At 52.1% G+C, this 15,801-nt stretch overlaps 6 protein-coding genes across 6 annotated transcripts; 4 read left to right on the top strand and 2 right to left on the bottom strand.

The window, feature by feature from the left end:
- Positions 1 to 536: 536 nt before the first annotated feature.
- On the bottom strand, positions 537 to 2,245 carry PV07_04250 (uncharacterized protein; the record flags this gene model as incomplete). Its single annotated transcript, XM_016391036.1, has 2 exons — positions 537 to 1,823; positions 1,880 to 2,245. The coding sequence occupies 2 exons, from the start codon at positions 2,243 to 2,245 to the stop codon at positions 537 to 539; spliced, it is 1,653 nt and encodes a 550-aa protein (XP_016252938.1).
- Positions 2,246 to 3,397: 1,152 nt separating this feature from the next.
- Positions 3,398 to 5,480, bottom strand: PV07_04249 (uncharacterized protein; the record flags this gene model as incomplete). The annotated part of the gene is made up of 4 exons (XM_016391035.1): positions 3,398 to 3,592; positions 3,644 to 5,184; positions 5,247 to 5,402; positions 5,459 to 5,480. The coding sequence occupies 4 exons, from the start codon at positions 5,478 to 5,480 to the stop codon at positions 3,398 to 3,400; spliced, it is 1,914 nt and encodes a 637-aa protein (XP_016252937.1).
- Positions 5,481 to 6,175: 695 nt separating this feature from the next.
- On the top strand, positions 6,176 to 8,155 carry PV07_04248 (uncharacterized protein; the record flags this gene model as incomplete). The annotated part of the gene is made up of 2 exons (XM_016391034.1): positions 6,176 to 8,035; positions 8,087 to 8,155. 2 exons carry the CDS (start codon positions 6,176 to 6,178, stop codon positions 8,153 to 8,155), a joined length of 1,929 nt encoding a protein of 642 aa, XP_016252936.1.
- A 1,175-nt stretch (positions 8,156 to 9,330) lies between these two features.
- Positions 9,331 to 9,914, top strand: PV07_04247 (uncharacterized protein; the record flags this gene model as incomplete). The annotated part of the gene is made up of 3 exons (XM_016391033.1): positions 9,331 to 9,704; positions 9,766 to 9,833; positions 9,898 to 9,914. 3 exons carry the CDS (start codon positions 9,331 to 9,333, stop codon positions 9,912 to 9,914), a joined length of 459 nt encoding a protein of 152 aa, XP_016252935.1.
- A 448-nt stretch (positions 9,915 to 10,362) lies between these two features.
- PV07_04246 (glycine dehydrogenase) lies at positions 10,363 to 14,555 on the top strand. The gene has a single exon (XM_016391032.1). The coding sequence runs from the start codon at positions 10,519 to 10,521 to the stop codon at positions 13,723 to 13,725; it is 3,207 nt and encodes a 1,068-aa protein (XP_016252934.1). The 5' UTR covers positions 10,363 to 10,518; the 3' UTR covers positions 13,726 to 14,555.
- Positions 14,556 to 14,646: 91 nt separating this feature from the next.
- Positions 14,647 to 15,333, top strand: PV07_04245 (uncharacterized protein). The gene has a single exon (XM_016391031.1). The coding sequence runs from the start codon at positions 14,752 to 14,754 to the stop codon at positions 15,100 to 15,102; it is 351 nt and encodes a 116-aa protein (XP_016252933.1). The 5' UTR covers positions 14,647 to 14,751; the 3' UTR covers positions 15,103 to 15,333.
- Positions 15,334 to 15,801: the final 468 nt, after the last annotated feature.

The following is a 15,801-nucleotide window of genomic DNA, read 5'->3' as shown; positions in this document are numbered from 1 at the left end:
CGCCGGCCTCATCTAGTATACAGCCTGAAGCACAATGCAGATAGGACGTCGGTGTAGATTGAAGTGTTGTCGGGCACCGGCATGGCGGTGGGCGTTTTGGGTTGTGGACAGTCTAAGCCACTCACGGGCGGCGCACAGCCTCGTGGCTCTCTTCTTGTCCCAGTTTCTTGCCTGATGTATTGCTTCCAGGCCTAGAGGTTCAGACGCCGATCGCTGGTTTCAAAGAGCAGTTGCTTGTTATTTCTCCATAGAGACCTCGAATCTTGTAAGAGAATGTCATGACTATGTAGAGGTGCGGACATCGTCATGATTGCACGCTAGACCTCGAGATCTGGGGGTAAAAACGGTTGGGATAAGTCTGGGCAGTAGACGCAGTACAACCCCAAGGTCAGAGTTCACATCGGCTGGTCATTATCTCCGCCAGCAAGGGGAATATACGCGCCATATCCTGAGCCGCGTTGATGATCAAGACTGATGGCTCTTCCCTGCCTACTTTTGAGCAGCTTGTAAGCTGTAACCCTTGGACGCTGACACTCTCAGAAACCGCGAATATGCCTTAATCCTCTCTTTCGAACAGATGTGGTTGGCCTTGACTGGTGGCGAGACGACATGGATCGCCTCACGAAGATAGTCGACCGATCATCATGGGCTGGAAGACTGGTGATAGCCGTCCTTGACGCACAATAGCTTGCGACCAGTATCTTGACAGTGCTTCCGCGGCTGTTTGCTGCCTCCACAACCGTTTGGAATTCCAGAAGGAAAGCAGCCACCTCGGAAGGGTTATTGGCCATCACGTCGAATAGGGCGCGGGCTTCCACGACAATAACGCATTTTTGTATTTGCGTGACTGCTGCGGAGAACAGAGCCTTCCAGTCAGTTGCAGCGTGCTGTGTCTTGAGCTCTGATATAGTGAGGTTAGCACTTGTTTTGCTCAGAATGGACGAGTCTTGCCGGATGATCTGGGAGGCGAGTGTTTTCCAAACCCCGGCGAGAGATGATAGCAGCCTATCTGGCCCGTTAACCCTGTCCGACAAGGTCCAGATAGTCGGGGCACCGATTTCTCGTGCCCAATGCACCACATCAACAACTAGGTCTTTGATCTTTGCCTCTTCTCTTGGACTCCCTTGTACTACCAAGAAAGCAGAGCGAGCGGAAGATGCCCATCTTCTGATCGCGGCCAACGCTAGTGCTGATTCCTTGCCCGCATGTGTCCAGGCCTTGCGTTTCTGGCTCACTGCAAGACAGGCGTGGTATCGTCCCATGGCGTCGAAACCTGACTCGAGTTCGTCGAGAATGGCTGCCACTTTGCCATCTTCAGCATACAGTAAAAGTCGGTTGCTAATCGCCTGGCTGCCTGAGACATAGTGCAGCACTTTGTTTAGCGCCTCTTCCTGGGAAGCCATCTTAATCCCGATCATCCTCAGCTCCTGTCTGACCCCTCGAACTTCCTCATCCACTAATTCGAGTTTCTCTTGATGGTGCTCCTGGGATTTGGTTATTCCCCTCAGCTCTGCATGTGCAGCACTATTTGCCGTGTCTTTGAGAGACGCGATACATTTTTGGATCTTTTCAACAGTACTTTTGTACCCGATGTCGTAAGGCTCGAAGACAGCGTTAACCCACCGGCGGGCTCGGCCCATAGTATACCACTTGACAGCCTTCTGTAAGAACAGGATAATATAGACATACAGCCTTGATACTGCTGCTGATATGGAGCTGATCGGGTAAAGTTTGCTGTTGAAATCCGCTTGCGCGAGGGCGTCACCTATCAGAATGAGGGCTTCTGATATCTCTGAGAATAGCTTTGCATGTTCGATAACACCCTAGAAAGGTTAGCCGAGTTCCCTTTCTTGAGGGGGAGGAGGGGGGGGGGACGAACCAGGAGAACGAACTTGACAGCTCCCCAAGCAAGGGCCGAGTACTCCGGATGCGCCTGAACGAAGACGTCGATGACACCGGAATAGTGAAGAAGGCGCTCGGGTAGGTGCGCTAAGAACCGACGAAAGTTCCCATGATTCGATTTTGAAGTCAGATATTTCGTTTCCGCCTCTTTAACCACGGCGAGTACATCACCGATGGAGGTACGCTGTGCGATCCAACGTTGCTCCACTTCATCCTGTGTCAACTCATTGCAGAAGTATTGGACAGCTTCTTGGAAGGCTTGTTCAACAATGTTGCCTGTCGCTTGGTTGCTAGAGCCTTTACCATCGAGTTGGACATCTTGCGGGGTTAAACTTGTCGTCATGGTGCTTTGAGCTGATGAATTTCGTCCAGATGGCGGTAAAAGGCAAAAAAAACCATGAGTCCGGTGGGCCGTTGATGCTAATCAGTATTTTAAGCAGATAATGCAAACGATATTCAATCGTGAGACAGGAGGATGCAAAGCACAGCCTCTTTTGGCGCCAGGCGTAATTCTCCCGAAGACTCCAGGTTCAAGGCCCCTACCACATTGCCCAGGACACGATTTCCGTCAGTTCGCGACGCCGTCTAGCAAATCGGCAACAAATGTCGGATTGCAAGAGATGGAGATCTGTGTGGCAGTGTCGTCAAGGCACCCTCATACTGTCAACTCCAATGGCGGGCTTGCCAGAAGACCACAAAGCGCCTGAGGTTGCACAGCCACTGCGTTGCCAATGATAATGCCAATCCCAACCCCCAGTCAATGTTGGTGCATGCAGTACTCGGCTCTTTTCGCGAGAAACCTCGCTGTGGGGACAAAAAACACATTCGAGTTATAGTAACCGTGTGTCGAAATCCTATTAGATGTATCTTTTGCCGTGAGCCAGATTCTACTACAGGAGTTGATATTCACTCGATCGAAGCATGGCCGAAGTTGAAATGCCGCCGGCCCGTTCCGGGACCCGCGCCCAGCGGAAAACACTGCGCTTTCAACAGTTGATCTGCTCAAAGCAGTGAATACACTCGACTCGGTTGAAGACATTTATGGGGAGTCTGTTAAGGGGGCAGTTGCAGTCCAGAGAAATAGGAGGGGCACACCATTTAGTAACTAACCCGTCATGTGCTGAAGGTCGAGTGAGAGTGATGGGTGGCAACAACATCGGGAGTATCGGTTCGGGGTCTTCATGACCACAACAGGTCGGAACACTTCACAAGAGGAAACAAAGCATGGCTGGCAGTTCAGGATATGATTCTCCATGATCACTTTCACGACACTTTGAAATCCCCAGCCAACGTCCATCTTCTAGCTTGATCACTGAGGAGATAACGAATCGCCCGTCAAGCAAAAGCAGAAATCACCTTTGACCAAGATTTTGTCATTCCCGTCCCTGGACGGATTCCTCATCGCCTTCCCAAGGCTGTCGTCGATGCGTGACGTGCAAATGTCGTTCGTCGACCATTTCATTGCTCATTACATGACAAAAACACGCTTTGGTCTCTATTGAATGCGGTCGAATGCGGGATCCCGGACGCTCCCACCTGCATCACCGAGCCCAGCGACTGGTCGATTGTATGACCACCCTGCGAATTGCTGTTGCATGGTCTGAGACAGTACTGGTCCTTCGACGTATGAATCTTTGGGGACTTCGGACGTGAATTCCTTGTCAAAGTTGGCTGTGTCTCGAGCATCGACCTGCAATTCATGTTAGCGACAGCTTTCCAGGCATTCAGTTCTCACACTCACCACATTCGGCTTGAAGCTGGGTTCATATTTTCTCTGCAGCAGTTTTCTCCAGTCAATGCCGGCAAAGAAGTGGTGGGCTTTGATCTCCGCCGCTCCACCAGCTCCCAATCGACGCTCAGGATTGCGGTCAAGTAGCTTTTGAAGCAAATCCTTTGCCGCCGCGGGTACAATTTCAGGACCAGGGAAGTGCAATGGTTCTTGAAGAATCTTGCGGTACATTTCGTTGGTGTTCTCGTCGTAGAAAGGCGGGAGTCCCGTAAGCATCTCGTACAAGAGAACGCCCAGAGTCCACCAATCGACCGTCTTCGTGTAGCCGTGTCCAAGAAGTAGTTCTGGCGCCAGATATTCGGGGGTACCACAGAATGTGTTGGTTCGGTCTTCGTCTTTCATGTCCAGTTTGCACAATCCAAAGTCACACAGGGCAATGTGGCCGGTATAATCCAACAGAATGTTTTCTGGCTTCAGATCTCTGTAAATGACCTTGAAGCCGTGAAGACACTCCAAGGCACACAACAACTCCGCAGTATAGAACCGAGAGCGGTTGATGTCGAAGCGCTGTTCCTTTTGAAGGTGGTGGAACAGCTCTCCTCCGTTGACAAAGGCCAGGACAAAATAGAGCTTATCAGGTGACTGGAAAGAGAATTTGAGCGGAGTGATGAAGGGGTTGTTGATCTGCGCCAGCACTGATCTTTCCGCAAGAGTATGAGCGACTTCGGACCGAGAGATGATATGAGCCTTTCGGATGGTCTTGAGAGCGTAGATCCGGCCAGTATCCTTTTTCATGACTTGCATGACTTTGCCGAAACTTCCTCTTCCTACGACTTTCAAGAGTTCGAAGTCATCGATCTTGAGGCTGCCTTGTCGGTTCTCGACATAATTCACACCGACCTTGATTGAGCCGGTTCCAAATTGAATGTCCAGCCACTCGGTCCCAAGTTGGCCGGCCTGCTTTTCTTGGGACAAAAAGGCAGCTTCCGCCTTTTCATTCTCCTTCTTGCTCTTCTTCGGGTCCGCGACAAATTGCCGGGCTTCTTCGAACCTCGGAGTGACTCTAGCGCCACCAAGGAATATATCTTCACTCCGACCAACGCCTGGTCTAGCAGCTGGATTGCGTAGGTATAGCTGGACGCTGAGCTCGCACACTCTCGACACATCGAACTTGAACGAGGTGTTGTCGCCTGCCCACAGAGGATTTTCCGGCGTGCCAGAGACGGCATCGACGAACACCTGCAGCTTATCAAAGTCGAGGAGAGCGTAAGGCAAGTACTTGCTGCTGTATCTTCCGTGAATGGTCGGCGCAGCATTGATTCCGGCGTGAGTTGACACTGGTCGGTTTGGGGGAGCGTATGATCCTGCAACCGAATTGGAGGCATATGACGAGCTTGGTCTGACTGTTCCCGAGGTTCCCGAGCCATAATAATTGTTAAATACTGATTGATATTGTTGTGGCAAGGAGAATCCTTTTCCCTCGTGCAATGTGACGATCAGGATCCCAGGTTTGGTGGTCTGGACAGGAGGAGAAGTGAGCTGTTCGGAAGCAGCTGGGAGAGGTCAGTAAGTGACGCTGAGAAAGATCAGATTGAACGGAGTGTGATTCACTTACCGATCCCATTTGCTGAAGAGGTGCTAGTATTGCTCTGGGTTGTTGACAACTCTGGTGAGTCTTGAGCCGGTGAAGCATCTTCAGCCTTGACAGTAGAAGTGGAGGTGGATCGACCAAAGCCACTTGTCAGAGGGGCCAGGTGAGTGTCCTTTAACTCTGTCTTTCTGTCAATTTGAGTCCATCCCAAGACAGCTGTTCTTGAATTGGCATACTCTTTGTCAATCTCCACGACATCTTCAAATGTTGCTCCTCCGCTTGAACCTCAATAGCTAACGACAACAGGCCCAGGACCGCCGCTGAAGCAGGCAGACAAAATAGTCTGACGATAGAAAGGTAAAGTGTCGATGGGGTGTTGCAGGCACAGCCTTAGGGGGTGTTGTTGACCGACAATGTTCAAGGAGCGCGGGTTTTAATCTTAAGTGCGGGTGACACAAACGGTGAAAGGAGGGGCTGCGAGTGCGGCAGAACGATCAACTAAACGTGACGGAGGGGAAGACGAGGTGAAGTCGATAAGGAGCGTTAAGGATTGGGTGAGTGTTTTGCAGTGAGGGAGGAGAGAGGCAAAGATGGATGCTGATGAATAACAGAAGACCGCAAGAAGTGGATTGTTGAGTCTGGTGAAGCCGAGTTGCACAGCAGCACACCAGGTCGAGACGGCCGGGGCCTGAGTTTCAACTTTCGGGGCGGAGTGTGGGTGGTGATGCGACCGCCAGAAGCCTCCACACCAACTAAAAGGGTCGCACTGGTTGGCACTGGATGGGAGTCGAGGTGGCGGCAGGTTGCTGAGTGGGCTCTCGGTCACTTATTCAGCCAAAGTCTCAGGGCGTCAGGGCGGAACTAGACCCTGGCCAGACATCGGCCGAAAGCTGGGCCGTCACTTATCGTGCAGAGGGTGAATTCGAGGTCACGTGGGTTCGTCAGAAGCGGGAATGGCTGCTTGGCAAGCTGCGGCTGGCGGTGTTGGTGGCGGATATGAGCCCCCAACTTTGAACGTCAGTCGTACAACAACCACGCTGCAATCCCTGCCTGCAACACCATTATCACCACCATCAACGCCTGGAACCCGCTCAAGGCCAGTCCGAAGCAGTCGTAAACCCGTGCACTATACCGTCGACTCTGTTGATTCCGATTCCGAGGGCTCTGCGTCACCTACTGCGCCCCGACGGCCTCGAGACCCACCGGCTGACTCTGCCTGCGAAGACGCGACAATCCCTGCCAAGTACGCGCAATATCTCTCTTCTGATTCTGACTGCGAGGAAGATGCTCGCATCGAGAGAAGCATGGGCGTCATAAGGAAAAATGCAGCCTCCCGCGGCGGCGACGGTGGTACCAAATACCATTGCGACGTTTGCTCCATCGACATCACCTCGACTGTCCGCATATCTTGCGCGAATCCTGCATGCCGCGAATACGATCTCTGTGTCCCATGTTTCGCTCGCGGAGAACACTCTAAAAACCACGATCCCCGCACACATGAATACCATGTAGTGGAACAGAACTCGATCCCCATCTATGCCGAGGATTGGGGCGCCGATGAGGAACTGCTTCTGCTCGAAGGCTCCGAGAGGTATGGACTCGGTTCGTGGGCCGACGTAGCGGAACATATTGGAGGCTACCGAGAAAAGGACGAAGTCCGCGACCACTACATCAATACCTACATCAACAGCCCATTATTCCCACTCCCTGAATTGGCCGACCCTGCAGACACCCGATTGTTTGAACGCATACCCAAAGATGAATTTCAGGCTCGCAAAAAGCGGCGCATTGAGGAACGCAAGGAAGCCGCCAAGTCAGCGCCGCCTGCAACGCCCAAGCAGAAGCCTACTGCCTCAGTGCCAGCTTGTCACGAGGTGCAGGGCTTCATGCCTGGTCGTCTAGAATTTGAAACCGAATTTGCCAATGATGCCGAGGAAGCTGTTCAGCACATGTCCTTCGAGCCTGGCGACGGCCTTGACCCTGTAACAGGACAGATGGACGAAGAGACCACATTGAAAATGACAGTCTTCGATATCTACAACTCCAGACTAAAGGCGAGAACGGACCGGAAACGAATCATTTTCGAGCATAACTTACTGGAATACAAAAAGAATCAGCTTATCGATAAGAAGAGAACGAAGGAGGAGAAAGATCTGCTTCACCGAGCCAAGCCTTTTGCTCGAATGATGAATCATGAAGATTTCGAGGCGCTAAACCGTGACCTCCTGCTTGAGCACAACTTGCGCATTGCCATCGCGCAGTTACAAGAGTGGAAGCAGATGGGCATCAGCGACCTGAGGGGCGGCGAGAAGTACGAAGCTGATAAACAAGCGCGGGCTCTACGGAATCAACCTCAGGGACAGTTCGATAGGATGCCTCAGATACCTAAGAAGGGCGGCCAAATCCAGCAACCCGACCTGCCAACCGAGGCATCCAAATTGACCACGCCCGAATTGCCTCTTCGATTTCAGCGCAAGCAAAAAACCGTGCCCCAATTCACTGATAGTCAGCCAGCCGTGCAGAACGACTTTGACAAACTCTTTGCTGAGGCTGGGGGTCCAGATAGCGCTGCAGGACCCAAACCCAAAGTTCGCTACGTGGTGCAGCCCTTAAATGGGACGACTCCCTGGAAATTAGAAGAAGATAAAGCCTATGCGCCCGATCTGCAACTTCTGAGCGAGGAAGAAATCCAACTTTGCAATACACTCCACATCCGACCGAAGCCATATCTTGCCCTCAAAGAGGGCTTGTTGAAAGAAGCCATGAAACAAGGCGGGCACATGAAGAAAAAGGAAGCTCGAGGAGTCTGCCGTGTAAGTGGTCCAACCTGTTGCAGTGGACATTGTCTCTAACCACCAGGATAGATCGATGTCAATAAAGCCAATCGCATATTCGACTTTATGATACACTCCGGGTGGATTGCAAAGGCGTGACGGAGGGACATGTGTCATTCGTTGCGTTACCAACCACTCTGCAGCTCCACGAGTTGAAAACTATTCCACCAGCATAGACATGATTTTGCCGAGCTGGAACGTGAAGGGAAAGGCAAGCTCTCTTGGGGAGGGTTCTTCAACGCGCTCTCTCCTGTGCTAGATACCTACCTGGGTACCTAGGTAGGGACCAGGGCATCCCGGGAGCCTGATATGTACGGAATACTCCGTACTGATTCAAGGGCCAGGATCGAGGCCAAGCCTACCAGCGCCTGATATGGTGCACGTGACATTTTCTGGCGTACACCCCAGGCTCAAACAGCACAAACAGCACAAACAGCACAAACGCCACAAATACTTATTGCTGGGCTGACGTCACCACATGGGCAAGTCTGCTGTTTTCCAAGTCAAAGTAAAGCAGGGCTACTTCAAGGCTTGAAGGAGATTCTGAAGCGTCAAATGTGGAAATGTCAACCTGCAAGGCTGCAGCGATCGATCCTTGGGTTAGATATTGCGGAGGTCTGATATGGCTGATCCTGCCTATCATGCTGTGTAGACAAGGGCAACCCGTTATCTCCATCGAGATATTCCTCTCGATCCATATAACTCCCTCGAAACTTTCTTGACTGCAAAGTTGGTCGGTACAAGTCATCAGTTGGGCGAAGCAGACACCCCTCCAGCCACAGGATCGCCAGATCGCCGTGCCTTTGGGCTACTTGAGCGTGCTAGCCTCGTACTAAATCTCCCGAAATGCAAATATCGTCGTCACTGCACAGGCTGGCCGTGGTCTGATACGACGAAGCAAGTTATCTGGAGGTTTCAGGGTCCAGGTCTGTTCCCCAGAAAGTGAGACCAACAGCTCGATCTATGACCTTGGTGGCTCTAGTTGCCGACGGGTGGTGTCATTTGGATTGGGTTGGGCCAACAAGGCTGACGATCGCTCCCTGTTTCTGAGCCTCGTCCGCATTCCTACGTCACACCAGCACCCAAAACCTGATTCTAAGACACCACCACCGTCGACAGATGGGCATCGGAGACAGGCATTTATAATGCGATGCACAGCACATCCTCGAAACAGAAGTCCAACGGGCTTTTCATTCAGATCATTTTCAAAATCTCCAAATCTTTTGCAGAACATATAGACAATCTATCCCACAACCTTCCATCCACCAATCAAGATGCCTCTCTTCGGACACAAGAACACAGACCCAACCCCTGCGCAGACGACTGCGCCCAGGTACTCGAACTCGTCTGCCGATGGTAGCCCTCGAAGAGGGTTCTTCAACCGCCGTCGTTCTTCCTCTGCCTCATCCGGAGACTACGACTCGCATAACCGCCGTCATGGATCCAAGGTCTCTCGCGGGTCGACACGAGGCTCTGGAGGTTTGTTCCACCGTAACCACGAAGACCCTTCTATCATTGCGGCACGGGAGCGAGTCCTTTCGGCCGAGACTGCCGAGCGAGAGGCCGATCGTGCCCTTGTCCAGGCCAGAGCAGCAGTGAGGGAGGCCAGGGACCGTGTCAAGATGCTCGAACGTGAGGCTGAGGAAGAGTGAGCTTTCCCACTTGTTGCCTGATACCTGTCAACCCAAACACTGACTCAAATGTTGCAGGGCTCGCTTGGCCAAGATCAAGCAGAACCAAGCCAAGGACATTTCGAAGAGAGCTAAGCCTCTTGGACGTGAGTGCCATTACTCCCAACCGAGTTGTTGGGAGTGCAAACGCTGACATTTTCCATTCTCCAGGTCACGACCACTATTGAATGGCGAATGATAGCCATGGAGCAAGTCTACCAAAGCGTTGACTGGTTAGAGGATACGATTTGTGGCGAGCATGTTGCCGGCGGTTGCAATTGAGCGAATGTAACAATACTCTCCTAGATATCCCTGTGTATCATCATGATGAATCATTTCAGCGATGTGAAAAGAATTCCAGTGGACGATGAAGAATTTGATCGTAACACTACTCGTATTGTTTTCGTGACTTTTCGCCCAGATGCACTGCACAATTGGTGAAGGCCGAGGCTTTCCACTGCATGACCAGTGTGATTGGCCACTGGCTAAACGATATCAGGTTATCGGGACGCGGCTTGGCAAATGAGAAGCAGTCTCGGCAGTCTAGAGCTGGAGCGTCCGCAGCTATGGACCCCTGCATCAACTAACTGTGTGGTGCGGTCACCAGTCCGCGTGCCTTTCCTCCGATGGATTATTTTCCTCAGGTATGTTGGGGTCACCGCTGGCCACGCTCAATAACTGCGACTCCCCGTCTCCTTCATCCTCCTTTTCCTCTCAGTTGTCGGTCTTTCGGTTTGTCGACAGCTTAGATGTGGTTGCTGTAGCCCACTACCTTGCCTGAGGCCCTACAAGATGGCCAACCAAACCCTCACCCTGCCCCGCGCCGCGCATTCTGTCACCCGACTCCTTCGTTCACAGCTCCCGCGAGGTGATGCTGCCCGGATATGCAAGAGATGTATTGGTACGGCACAGCAGGGCAAAGAACAGGATGGGCCTGACTCCCTGACATTCTCGGAACGGGCACCGTTCATGGCCCAGAATGAACTGTTCAGTCGACGACATATTGGGCCTTCCCCCCAGGACGAGACAGAGATGCTCAAGACACTGGACCCGCCTGTTAAGGATCTCGGGGACTTCATACAACAGTCTCTGCCACAGGGGATCCGGCAGAAAGCTGCCACTTCCCTCATGGATGCACAAGGAAGACACAACATCAAAGGGCGCAGTGAGAAGCAAGTGCAGAGTGAGCTGAACAAACTTTCAAAGTTGAACACCCTCTCGCGCAATTTCATAGGCGCCGGATACTATGGGACAACTACGCCACCGGTGATCACGAGAAACATTCTGGAAAATCCTGCCTGGTACACCAGTTACACCCCGTATCAGGCTGAGATCAGTCAGGGTCGCTTGGAGTCGCTGTTGAATTTCCAAACCCTTGTGACCGATCTCACAGGTCTCGCCATAGCTAATGCATCTGTCCTTGATGAAGGCACTGCTGCTGCTGAAGCAATGACTCTGTCTATGAATGCTCTTTCCACCTCTCGACTCAGGGCACCGGGTAAGACATTTGTTGTCTCGAGCCTCTGCCATCCCCAGACAATTGCAGTTCTGGAGGCGAGGGCAGCAGGCTTCGGCATAAACATCGTAGTGGGTGACATCCTGGATAAAGACTGTCAGCTTGTCAAGGATCAAGGAAGCAACTTGGTCGGCGTCCTCGCACAATATCCCGACACCACTGGGGGCGTGTTTGACTTCCAGAACCTCTCAGATGTTATACATGCTGCTGATGCCACATTCTGTGTTGCGACAGACCTGCTCGCCCTCACTCTATTGAAAGCGCCTGGTGAATTTGGTGCCGATGTCGCCTTTGGAAGTGCTCAACGATTTGGGGTCCCCATGGGTTTTGGCGGGCCGCATGCTGCCTTCTTTGCTTGCAACGAGAAACACAAACGCAAAATCCCTGGTCGGCTTGTCGGTGTGTCCAAAGATCGACTCGGCAACCGTGCTCTTCGCCTGGCTCTCCAAACTCGGGAGCAACATATCCGGAGAGAAAAGGCCACCAGCAATATCTGCACTGCCCAAGCACTCCTTGCTAACATGAGCGCTTTTTATGCCATTTATCATGGACCAGATGGCTTGAAAGATATCGCGCATCGGATATGGGCCATGGCTAAATTTGTCCAAATGCTGGTAGAAAAGCACAGCCCCACGCTCAAAGTGGTCACCAAAGGCCTTGGCGATGATGGCGCTGTGCTCTTCGACACGGTAACTCTAGAAGCACAGGACACAGATGTATATGAAAAGGTGTTGGCACGAGCTTCCAAACTTGGAGTCAGCCTGCGAACGAATGTTCCCGGGAGCACCCCAGGTAAGCCAAGACTCGGCTTCTCGATTGACGAGGCTACCGGCAGCAAGAATTTGGTCAAGCTGGCGAGTGCCCTTGGAATCAAGGATGGCGATGTCGAAGCCGCTTTGAGAGACTCGGCGATCCTATCGAAGGTCAGCAAACAAAACGCCGCCAACACACTGCAAAGGTCAACGCCATTCTTGACCCATCCAGTCTTCAATCAACATCACTCAGAGACCGAGTTGCTTCGATATATGCACCATCTCCAATCAAAAGACCTTTCGCTCGTACACTCGATGATCCCGCTTGGTTCCTGTACCATGAAACTCAACGGCACTACGGAGATGCTACCCGTGTCCAATGTCGGGTGGTCCGCACTCCATCCTTTCGCTTCCGGTGCAGATGGCTACAAGGCTCTCATTGAGCGACTGTCCAAGAATCTGGCGACTATCACTGGTATGGACGCTGTCAGCTTGCAGCCTAATTCGGGGGCGCAGGGAGAGTTTGCTGGGCTTCGGGTGATTGAAAAGTATCACGCCACTAGAGGCCAGAGCAAACGGAAGGTTTGCTTGATACCTGTCTCTGCTCACGGAACAAATCCTGCATCTGCGGCCATGGCTGGAATGAAAGTTGTTCCCCTCAAATGCGACACGAAGACAGGTAACCTCGATATCAAGGATCTCAAGGAAAAATGTGAAAAGCACAAGGATGACTTGGCGGCCATCATGATTACTTACCCGAGCACTTTTGGTGTTTTTGAACCCGCAATCAAGGAAGTCTGTCAGATTGTACATGAACACGGCGGCCAGGTGTACATGGACGGTGCCAACCTCAATGCTCAGATCGGCCTTTGCAACCCCGGCGAGATTGGAGCTGATGTGTGCCATCTGAACCTGCACAAGACTTTCTGCATCCCTCATGGTGGAGGCGGACCTGGCGTGGGACCTATCGCTGTCAAGGATCACCTTCAACCATTCTTACCTACTCACCCTCTTGTGGATCCCCACCCAGGCCCAGATCGGGCTAGGACAGCGATCTCTCCAGTAAGCTCTGCGCCTTGGGGCAGTGCTCTCATTCTACCTATCAGTTATGCCTACATCCAGCTTATGGGCAGCGAAGGACTGAAACATGGTACAGAAGTTGCACTGCTGAATGCCAACTACATCATGTCACGTCTCAGACCACATTATCCCATTGTATATACCAATGCAAACGGGCGGTGTGCACATGAATTCATCCTGGACGCGAGAGGTTTCAAAGAGACGTCGGGCGTTGAGGCGATTGACATTGCCAAGCGATTGCAAGACTACGGTTTCCACGCCCCTACCATGAGCTGGCCGGTAGCCAATACTCTCATGATTGAACCTACCGAGTCAGAGTCGAAGGAGGAGCTGGACCGATTCTGCGACGCATTGATTGAAATCAGAAAAGAGATCAAGGCTGTCGAAGACGGGGAAATGCCGCGAGAGGGGAACGTCCTCAAGATGGCGCCGCATCCGCAACAGGATCTGATGCGAAATGACTGGGACCGACCTTACACTCGAGAACGAGCGGCATATCCACTGCCTTGGCTGCGAGAGAAGAAATTCTGGCCGACAGTAGCCCGTGTTGATGACGCCTATGGAGATACGAACCTTTTCTGTACATGCACACCTGTCGAGGGGTTTGAGCAGGAAGGCATTACGGGGCACGAGGCGCCGATGCCCACATAACTGTTATGCTGCAACTTTCTTCATCCCATATATGGAATTCCGCGGTTGGAAAGTACATATGACATTATGGAAAAGCTTGATCGGAGTTCAACATTCTGGTCCAGCGTGGCGCAAACATGAGGGCTTTTTCTTGAGATGGTCACAGGTATGCTACAAGAATTCAGCGCAATCAATCATTCAACCTGCACAAGATGACCTTCCCGCAATCTCTTCGCCTTTTTTTGGGTGTACTTCTGGAGCAGCCTGGAATCTCGAACGCGAATGGCACGTTTATGCAATGGAACTCATAATTTTCCAGCACAACCCTTGGTCAGGATGCTTCAACCGACTGACATTTTTTGACATGCTCTATTGTGATGAAGCGATTAAGATGGAAAGAAGTACAAAATCAATATCATCTTCAGTTCGGAACAACTTGCACATGGTCCGTGCTGGAGGCCATCCCCTCAAATATACAAGCGATTGTCGGCGCCGTGGCTTGTCGGCGAGGTCTTCAACGCACTGCGATCCTGAGGGTTTTTTCTGAAACATATCAAGGATAATTGGAGTCATCGAGGTCATGGCGTATGGAATGTCTCTTCAAGAGTTCTTCTGTCTCCCTTGCTTGGTCTCTCTCCATTCTTCCTTCTGTGGGTTTGTGATCGGATTCCTTTTCGATCTTCCTCCTTTGAACCCCCTTTGCCATTACTTCATTCAGTCTTTCTCACTTGTGTGCCCTCTTCCTTCCTTCCTTTGACTGTTGAGTGTTCAGAACCGCTTCGCCCCGGACTTCCACTGCCCCGCATCCTCGACGCCGCGGGCAACCTTGTGCGCCCCGTTCTCGACGCCCGTCAGCGCGTTCGCGAGGCCGTCGCCCACGGGCTTGCCCACGCTGCCCGTCGCGCCGGTGATGGTGTCGCCGATCCCGCGGCCCGCGGCGCCGGTGATCCCGCCCACCGTGCGGGTCAGGCCGCCTACCGTGTTCTATATGTCGAGCAAAGATATGGTTAGTCAGTCAGTCAGCCAGTGCACGGACACGGACACGGGATGCGGATGAGTGTATGGATGAGGATATGGATGAGTGTACGGATGAATGTATGGATGGGTGGTAAAGGAGGCTGCAAGAAGGGACAGCGACAAAAGACTCACACCGACGGCAGAGGTGACGAACTTTGCGGCGCCGGTGACGCCTTCGTCGGACGAGGAGGTGTTGATGGGCATTCTCGTGTTATGTGCGATGCTCTGCTTCTGCTTCTCCTTCGCCTTGCTTTTCCTGTATATCTTCTTCGAGGCTCGAGGGAGTGCGCTATTGTGTCTGCGTCTGTGTCTGTGTCTGCTTTCCTGATCACAAACGATTTCCCAATGCGGAATGCGAAATGCGGAACGCTGGACGCTTGAGCGGGGACGATAGATAGGATTGGATCTGGAAAAATGGAGTTGAGGGGTGTTTTGCATCGTCGTTGCAAGTGGCGCGTGCATACATGCTATGTACCCCAGGCCTGATGGGCACAGTTGGGCGAAGATGACGATGATGTCATTCATACCCTGCTTTACGTAGCACATGCGTACAACGATCTTGGATGTCGAGTTTCTCCTAAGTATCGACCAGGGCATCCCCTGCTCGAGGCCAGACGGTCTCTGTCTACCCGGTTCCCTCTAGATTTACTGGAATGCTCATCAAAGCTGACATCCTACAATATAAATACCACTTTGCTGTTTTACCATCTTGGGATAGACAATGTTCAAATGATATCTCAGTCAGGATTTCTAGAACCAGGCTGGCAATCCCGATGGCCTGGCAAGTACGCCTCCATTCTTTACATAAGAGACAGATGCCAGAGTGCCTTTCCGGTGGGATTGGTAGAGATAGGGATAAAATAGCGTCCAGAGGGGGAGAGATAGTCAACGCCTTACCAAGGTACCTACCTACCTACTCCAACCTCGTAAAATCGACCGCACGCGCGTCCGATTTCCCACTTCCCATACCTTCCTATAGCTCTCTCTCTGGCTCTAGAATCCAGAATGTACCCTTTGGAACTAAGCAGAAGGACTCTATTCTGTGATCTACTAAGATATGGGTGGGTTGAGAAACCTTGA

The sequence above is a fragment of the Cladophialophora immunda genome (assembly GCF_000835495.1).
Source record: "Cladophialophora immunda strain CBS 83496 unplaced genomic scaffold supercont1.2, whole genome shotgun sequence".
In the NCBI taxonomy this organism is placed as follows: Eukaryota; Fungi; Ascomycota; class Eurotiomycetes; order Chaetothyriales; family Herpotrichiellaceae; genus Cladophialophora; species Cladophialophora immunda.
This window is presented reverse-complemented; position numbering and strand designations above follow the sequence as displayed.